The sequence below is a fragment of the Canis lupus genome, chromosome 25, assembly GCF_003254725.2.
Source record: "Canis lupus dingo isolate Sandy chromosome 25, ASM325472v2, whole genome shotgun sequence".
NCBI classification, from domain to species: domain Eukaryota; kingdom Metazoa; phylum Chordata; class Mammalia; order Carnivora; family Canidae; genus Canis; species Canis lupus.
In genome coordinates, this window is record NC_064267.1 from 34,647,288 (window position 1) to 34,654,942 (window position 7,655).

Sequence of the window (7,655 nt, forward strand, 5' to 3'; positions counted from 1 at the left end):
CCCAACCCCGACTCCCCAGCGTGGGGAAGGGGGGGGACGCGGGATTCACCGCGCCCACGCGGCCACCGAGGAGGGAATCCTCCCACGCCAAGCCGGTGCCGGTGTGATTCGGGGTCGCTCCCCCACGCTCCCTTTCTCTGCTCCGGCTCTCCCGCGGCCCGGCCGCGCGCGCTCCCTGAGCAGGCCTCGGGGAACGCAGCAGCCGCCCCCGGGATCTGCTGAGGCTCCGGGAGGTGACAGCGTCCCGGTCGGCAACCGGGAGGCCCCTGACTGCAGGGCGCCGGCAGGCAGCGATGGGGACAGCCCTGTGGAAGCGAGGGGGAGGGGAGGGACTAGAGGAGGTGGCTCGGAGACTGTGGGTTCGGCACACTCCTGCTGCAACTCCGTGGCGGGCCCTTCGCAGGCAGCCACAGACAGCGACTGCGCCTGGGCCTGCTGGGCCCTCCTGCCATCCCGTGGCCAAAGGAGGTGCTTTGGAACCGTTAGGGAATTATCAGGGATTTGGTGCACGCGTCCCCTATCCCCTCAACTTTAGTCCTACTGCCTTACCACCCAGACCGCACATCCTCGACCCCCAAAAGTGCTGGGTGCTCGCCTCCGCGCAGCCGCGCTGCAGCTACGAGGCTCCGGGCCACTGCGCTCAGCAGGGAGTCAGCGCCGGGTCAGCGGCCGGGGAGCAGCGGGGGTGTGGGCGGAGAGTCAGAGGGAGGGGTGGGGATCCTGGACCCGCGGTCCCTGACACGCAGGGCTCCTCCTCGAAGGGACGCGCTCCCTTTCTCCCCAGGCTCAGGCAGGGTCTTAGACGCGAGGGCAGCGGCGGGAGCGGGGTCGGAGCGCACGCCTTCCGGGTTCCCCAGAAGTTCGCAGGTTGCAAAGGGACCTCGCCGAGGGTTTCCAATTCCCTTTCTCCCTGCTTGGGCTGTTGGCGGCCACTCGCGAAGAACTCCGGCCCCCTGCCCCCCGCCACACAAGCGCGCTCTGGTTGTGCGGACCAAAAATAAACACACAGGAGGTTATTGCTTTTTCAACTCCGCGCTGCGCGCTTTACGCGTTGCGTTCAGTTGCTTCCCTCTTTCCTCTCTCCTCTCGAATTTTCCTTCTTTCGTCTCTTTCATTTCTCTCTTTCTCTCATTTTTTTAAGATCTGCGAGCTTTGCGGGCGCCGCATGTTGGCTGCGGCCCGCTTCCTGCTTTCTAATGTTCCATTGTGAGGAGCTTCCATTGTGACGTCGCGCCCCTTCGGCTGGGCTTTGTCTGTCCATATATGGGCAGCTACGTCACGGAGCTTTCCCGGGGCTCAGATAAATAGGCTGGTGGAGTTCCCTGGCTGGGAGCTTTTGGGCAGCAGTGAGCTTGCTAGGAAGCGGCGGGGCTGGTGGTGGTGGTAGCAGCGGCAGCGGCAGCGGCAGAGGCGGCGGCGGCGGCAGTGGCGGCGGTGGCGGTGGCGGATCGGGGGGCGGGGGGGCCGCCGGCGCGCATCTGTTTGTGAGATCAATACTGAGGCCGCGTCCAACCCCCTCGGACCGAGGTTCCCCCAGCCCAGGCCCCCCACCACCCCCCCGCACACGCCCCCCCCCCCCAGCCTCTTACGGCACCAGCTGAGGCACCCAAGAGGATTACCCCCCCTTTGCCCTCTCTCCCACCCACCCCAAAAAAGAGAAGATCCCCTCCCCTGGCCCACCCCTTCCCCTCTTCCCTCCCCCTCCCCCCGAACTTTCCCTCTCGCATGCTTTTCCCCTGCACCACGGATCGCCTCTCGGATGCCGCTTGCCTGGAAGCTGCGTTAGGAGCGAGCGGCGGCGGTGGCGGCGGTGGCGGCGGCGGCAGCTCGGGAGTGCTATGACCGGCAAACTCGCCGAGAAGCTGCCGGTGACCATGAGCAGTTTGCTAAACCAACTGCCTGACAATCTGTACCCCGAGGAGATCCCCAGCGCGCTCAACCTCTTCTCCGGCAGCAGCGACTCGGTAGCCCATTACAATCAGATGGCTACAGGTAAGGGCGGCGGGGAGGCGGCGAGGCTGCGAGGAAGGAAAGGGAGAGAGGAAGAGGAGGAGGGAACGAGCTAGCGATGGATGGATAGATGGCTGGCTGGCTGGCTGGCTGGATGGAGAGATGGATGGATGGAGAGATGGATGGATGGATGGAGAGATGGGGGGCGCGCTGGAAATTTTCCGGGGGGCGAGTTGCTTTTCCCACCCACTCCTCCCGCCCTCCCCGATCGGGAAGGCTCGGTTGGCGACGCCACGGTAGAGGCTTCGGTTCTCCCGGGTGGGGGCAGCCGCCGACCAGAGGGAGGTAGGTACGAGCGAGCGGCTCCGGGGTTCTCCACTTAGGGGGCGCGATCGCCAGGCTGCGCGCAAGGCGTGGTGCTGTCGCCCCCTTTCCCGGGAGGAGCCCAGCGTCCCTTTCACCCGCGCTCTCCCCCCCTTACTCCCTCAGCCTCCCACCCGGGATGGAGCCATGTGCGGCGTGGAGTCCCCGCGGTGGGAGAGGTACTGCGACGCTGCCTTTCCGGGGCGTTCAGCAAAGCCGTGGGGGTGTGGGGACGGCGGGGAGAGGGAGGGGGTCCACCGGCGCGGGGGCCGCCTCGGGGGGCGATCCCCCAGCCGTGGAGCTGGAGGAGAGGAGCCACTCCCGCCATGGAGACACGGGCCGGTTTTCCGCCGCCCTCCACCCTCGCTAGCTGAGGCTGGGCTTTCCCCCTCCAGCAAGAGCCGAAAGCTCCTCCAGGCCTGGAGAAGGCTGGGGCCCGGGAAGGCGGCGGGAGAGCTCCCTTGGCGGTCAGAACCCCTCTACGCGCAGAGGACAAAGCGTCGGAGCGCTCCGGGTCAGCGACCCGGGCGCGGTGCGCACGGGGGGCTTCGTCGGGGCAGGAAAGGCGCGGCGTCCCGGCGCGGACAGGGCTAGGGGAAGAGGCCGAGTTGTGTGCGCTGGAGAGCGAGAGCCCGGCGCGCTCCGGGTCTGAAACTACCTGTAGCTGCTGCTACCTGCCCGCCCCACCTCGGAAACAACAACAATGCTTCTCGCGCGCGCGCGTGTGTGTGCGTGTGATACGTGAGTGTGTGCGCGGCGTGTGCGGTGTGTGTGCAGCAGCCACTCCACACCCCGATCCGTAGTATTTTGCTGTATCCAGGTTGCGCCCGGGAGCGCGGCACCGCCCGCTTTGCGCCGGGGCGCAGCTTTCCTCCTACCCCGTGCGCTGCTCACTCCACCCGGCCGCACCCTCCGCACCTGGGCAAGGACCTGGGCGCCCCGGCCCGGGAGCCGGCTCGGCTTCACTCACCCCTCCCCTCTCTTCCCCGCTCTCCGCAGAGAATGTGATGGACATCGGTCTGACCAACGAGAAGCCCAACCCGGAACTCTCTTATTCGGGCTCCTTCCAGCCAGCCCCCGGCAACAAGACCGTGACCTACTTGGGAAAGTTCGCCTTCGACTCCCCTTCCAACTGGTGTCAGGACAACATCATTAGCCTCATGAGCGCCGGCATCTTGGGGGTGCCCCCGGCCTCAGGGGCACTCAGCACGCAGACCTCCACCGCCAGCATGGTGCAGCCGCCGCAGGGCGACGTGGAGGCCATGTACCCGGCGCTGCCCCCCTATTCTAACTGCAGTGATCTCTACTCGGAGCCTGTGTCTTTCCACGACCCCCAGGGCAACCCCGGGCTCGCCTATTCCCCCCAGGATTACCAATCGGCCAAGCCGGCCTTGGACAGCAATCTCTTCCCCATGATTCCTGACTACAACCTATATCACCACCCCAACGACATGGGCTCCATTCCGGAGCACAAGCCCTTCCAGGGCATGGACCCCATCCGGGTCAATCCGCCCCCTATTACCCCTCTGGAGACCATCAAGGCGTTCAAAGACAAGCAGATCCACCCGGGCTTTGGCAGCCTGCCCCAGCCGCCGCTCACGCTCAAGCCCATCCGGCCCCGCAAGTATCCCAACCGGCCCAGCAAGACCCCGCTCCACGAGCGGCCCCACGCGTGCCCGGCGGAGGGCTGCGACCGCCGTTTCAGTCGCTCGGACGAGCTGACCCGGCACCTGCGCATCCACACGGGCCACAAGCCCTTCCAGTGCCGGATCTGCATGCGGAGCTTCAGTCGCAGCGACCACCTTACCACTCACATCCGCACGCATACGGGCGAGAAGCCCTTTGCCTGCGAGTTCTGCGGGCGCAAGTTTGCGCGCAGCGACGAGCGCAAGCGCCACGCCAAGATCCACCTCAAGCAAAAGGAGAAGAAGGCGGAGAAGGGGGGTGCGCCCTCTGCGTCCTCGGCGCCCCCCGTATCCCTGGCCCCTGTGGTCACCACCTGCGCCTGAGGCTCGGGCCCCCAGATCCCCACTTTTCCCCTCCAGTGTCTCCCAGCTGCTGGCCTGAAAGCAGCGGGAAAGCTAGCTACGGAGGCGCAGGGGCCGCGCCCTGGCCTCTCCATGGACGTAAGGTCCCTTGTTCCCCTTCGATGTCCCCCGTTTCCACCCTTTCACACCGGCCAACGGTCGGGGGCCAGGGCAGGAGGCGCCCTCCCTTCGCTGCCCCCCCTTAACCAAGGCGTGGGGGCGGAAAGGTGGCGTCTAGCCCGCTTTGTTCAGTTCGGATCGTCTTGATCCAGGGGCCGCTGGGCCGCGCCAAGGACCTGCGGGGGACTGAAGGCGGGGCCCGCCCAAGCCTCGCCCGACCCAAGCACCTCACGGCTCCCCCCACGTCTCCCTCGGTTCCCCCTCGAAGACCCGAGAGGGGGAGGGGGTAAGGAGCGCACCAAAGCGCAGAGCTTGCTGCCCGCCGCACGCACGCGCGCCTGCGTGCGGGGATGCGCGCGAGTGTGCGTGCTCGCGTGAGTGTTATGTGTGTGGGTGTGTGTGGGTGTGTGTGCGCGCGCGCGCACGCGTGTGTGTGGGTGTGTGAGACTCTTGAGCTGAACTGGGCTGTGTCCACCCCAAACTCTTCCCCACATCGGGTCCCCAGGCCGCTGGGGGAATGTCCCAGGTTGGGGGCCTGCACGTGGCCGGATGAGACGGTCTTCCATCTGCTCGGAAATAATGTTTCTTACAGAAATGCCTCGGATGCCGCCGCCGCGGGGCTGCTACCGCCGTGTAGGGTTCGGCCCCTCAGCACCCCTCCTTTTCCGAGCGCTTCCCTCTTAGGCCTCAGGGCAGTTTGATCTGCGGGGAGACGGAGCAGCCATCACTAAACCTGCCTTGTAACAGATCTATTTCCTCAGCCCCACTTTTCAAAATCTCTGTTCCTGAGTTCACCCTCGGCCCTTTCTCCCCCCTCCTCTCCCTTCGCTCTAAGCCTTTTCCCATCTCTTTCAAAATCTTCTTCCAGAAAGGCAGGCCTCAACCAGCCACCTCATTTCACCATCTTTCTGTTTTTGCTCGCACGTACCCATTTCTCCTTCCCCGCCATTGATGGGAAAACAGGCTCATTTTTCATCCTTTGTCATGGCCAACACAACAGGTAGAATTAAAATCTATGTGGTGTGTGTGTGTGTGTGTGTGTGTGTGTATGCATGTATGTGTATATACACGCATACATGCATATGTATATATAACACACACACAATATGTACTCCTAGTAAAATAAAATTTCTAAGGTACTTGGCTATCCAGTGCAGTGCACCGGGATAAAGAGAATTTGTAGGTATATAAGCTTTAAATGATTTATTTTTTATGAAAAATTTAACTGATGAGATTATATCTACATAGGTATGTGTATGTATATATACACATATGTATGTATGTAGGTATACCTGCATATACACACATCTCTGTCCAAATTTTCCTTAAAGATATGGGTATTTTTGCATTAATCCATGTTTCTGAATGAGGCATATCTTTTCCCCCCCCGTAGCCCAGTCTCACCTTCTCCCTGCCCTACCTCACCTCTTCTCAGGCACCCCCTCCTCCCTAGCGCTTCCCCCACACAGGGGTGACTCTTTTGAAGTGGAGTAGTAGGGAAGGTTGCTCTGACACAGCTTCCAGCACAGTCTTGACTGAATGTACTGTTCCCTATTAGCGTTATTTCTCCTGTGGTCACTAAGCTGCCCAGAGAGAAGGAACAAAGGTCTGGAGTTTACAGAATGTCTGTTTTTAAAGTCACTTTATGCGTTTCCCACTTTTTTTTTTTTTTTTTAAGAAAAAAAGCATCGGGGGTTTTTGTTTTGTTTTGTTTTTTGTTTTTTTTTTGGGGGGGTTTGTTTTTTGTTTTTTGTTTCCTTTGGTGGTGGATAAATAATACTAAAAGGAGTCTAGTGAAAGGGAAAAAAATCAAAGAGCAGGGGGATTGTGAATTTCCAGGTACTTGGACTTTTTGTAGGAGAGAGAAGAGGGTGAAGTTTGCCAGGAGGGCCCATATTTTTTCAGCTGAAGGGTAAAATCTTTCTTTGCAGAGACAGTATTTTGCTGAATACTTTTTATAATGTGATGATTATTAAAAACAAAAATTTTGGTCACTTCAAAGCTGGAAGGAGGAATCAAATATCCTTTAATATTTTTTCCTTGCTCCTTCTGGTTTATGCATGTCACTGCATGATAATCTGAGTTTTCCTTTGTTTTAATAAAACTGTTCTCAGACATTTAAGCTTAAACTAAGAGAAAAATAACTTTGTTGCCAAAAGGTTGTGCTATCCAGATTTTTTATATGTCTGCATGTTTAAAAAAAAAACAACAAAAGAAAATGCACTCTAACTTATGTGAACTGAGAGAAAAAAATCAGGTTTTAAACAGGAAAACCTATGGGGAATGATATTTTTTGAAAGACTTTTGTATAAAGTTGAGTACTTAGAAAAAGACAAACCAGATGTAATATATTTTGTGGATGTTTTTATTTCTTGGATTTATAGTACCTTATACTAAGGTTAAAAAAATATGCTTGATATTGTGAAAAGGTGAAATTCTTCACCAACATTTCATTTGCTCCTTTGTCACATTGTTATGCCAATATAATATAGTTAATGAAAACAGCATTTTTAAAAACCGAAATATTGAAATGGTGTAATGTTGTACCATTTGCACTGTGAGCAAATGCTAATACAGTAAATATATTGTGTTTGCTGACAATCAGCCGGCCTATAAATCTCCTTATTTTATTTCTTGTTTTCATAGTATAAAGTTTTGGTTTGGCCTGTTTTTTTGTCTTGTTTGTTTTTGGCTGCTTGTTGGTTTGATAGGTTCTTATGCCAGGTTTTGCTGTTCTTGCTCTGAAAACTCAAGGTGAAACATGGAATTTGGCCTTATTAGAAGTTGGTCAGAATTTTGCGCGGGTTCTGGTGTTTCAAATCCAGTGTCGAGTGTTTACTGTGGTTCTAACAGAATAGAATTCTTCCTCCATACTGCTGAGACTCTCAAACTGCCAGAGAGATGAGGCTAACAGATGAAATAAACTCATGGGAATCAGGACTACTGACCGGAACTTTCTAGAACCCTTCTCCCTGGTTTCTAATGGGTTTTGAGGGTAGAGAAGTGGGGGGTCTTCTAGTTGATAAACTATGCCTCTGGAGGTAACAGGGCGCTCCAGAGCAGGACTCTGTAAAGTCTGTACAGCAACACTGAGTAGTGCTCTTGCTAAAGCTTTTGAAGCCTGAAAAACAGGTGGAGACTTGAGAGAGGGTTCTTCAAGGTTGGCAAGATAACCAGAAAGATTGGAGGCTCTAT

General features: G+C 57.3%; 1 protein-coding gene across 3 annotated transcripts; it reads left to right on the top strand.

Annotated features, from left to right (window-relative positions):
* The first annotated feature begins 1,675 nt into the window (after positions 1-1,675).
* On the top strand, positions 1,676-7,064 carry EGR3 (early growth response 3). 3 transcript variants are annotated; one of them, XM_025463108.3, is made up of 2 exons: positions 1,676-1,992; positions 3,313-7,064. In XM_025463108.3, the coding sequence occupies exons 1-2, from the start codon at positions 1,839-1,841 to the stop codon at positions 4,320-4,322; spliced, it is 1,164 nt and encodes a 387-aa protein (XP_025318893.1). In that variant the 5' UTR covers positions 1,676-1,838; the 3' UTR covers positions 4,323-7,064. The 3 variants fall into 3 exon arrangements, with proteins under 3 accessions (XP_025318893.1, XP_048956898.1, XP_025318894.1); XM_049100941.1 differs by lacking the exon at positions 1,676-1,992 and adding an exon at positions 2,053-2,295; XM_025463109.3 differs by lacking the exon at positions 1,676-1,992 and adding an exon at positions 2,337-2,492.
* Positions 7,065-7,655: the final 591 nt, after the last annotated feature.

Bases quoted from the DNA above. Each gene is read 5' to 3' on its own strand.
- EGR3 (XM_049100941.1), top strand. From the start codon at position 2,073: ATGGATAGATGGCTGGCTGGCTGGCTGGCTGGATGGAGAGATGGATGG. The intron at 2,296-3,312 runs GTAGGTACGAGC...CGCTCTCCGCAG, and splicing joins CAGCCGCCGACCAGAGGGAG to AGAATGTGATGGACATCGGT.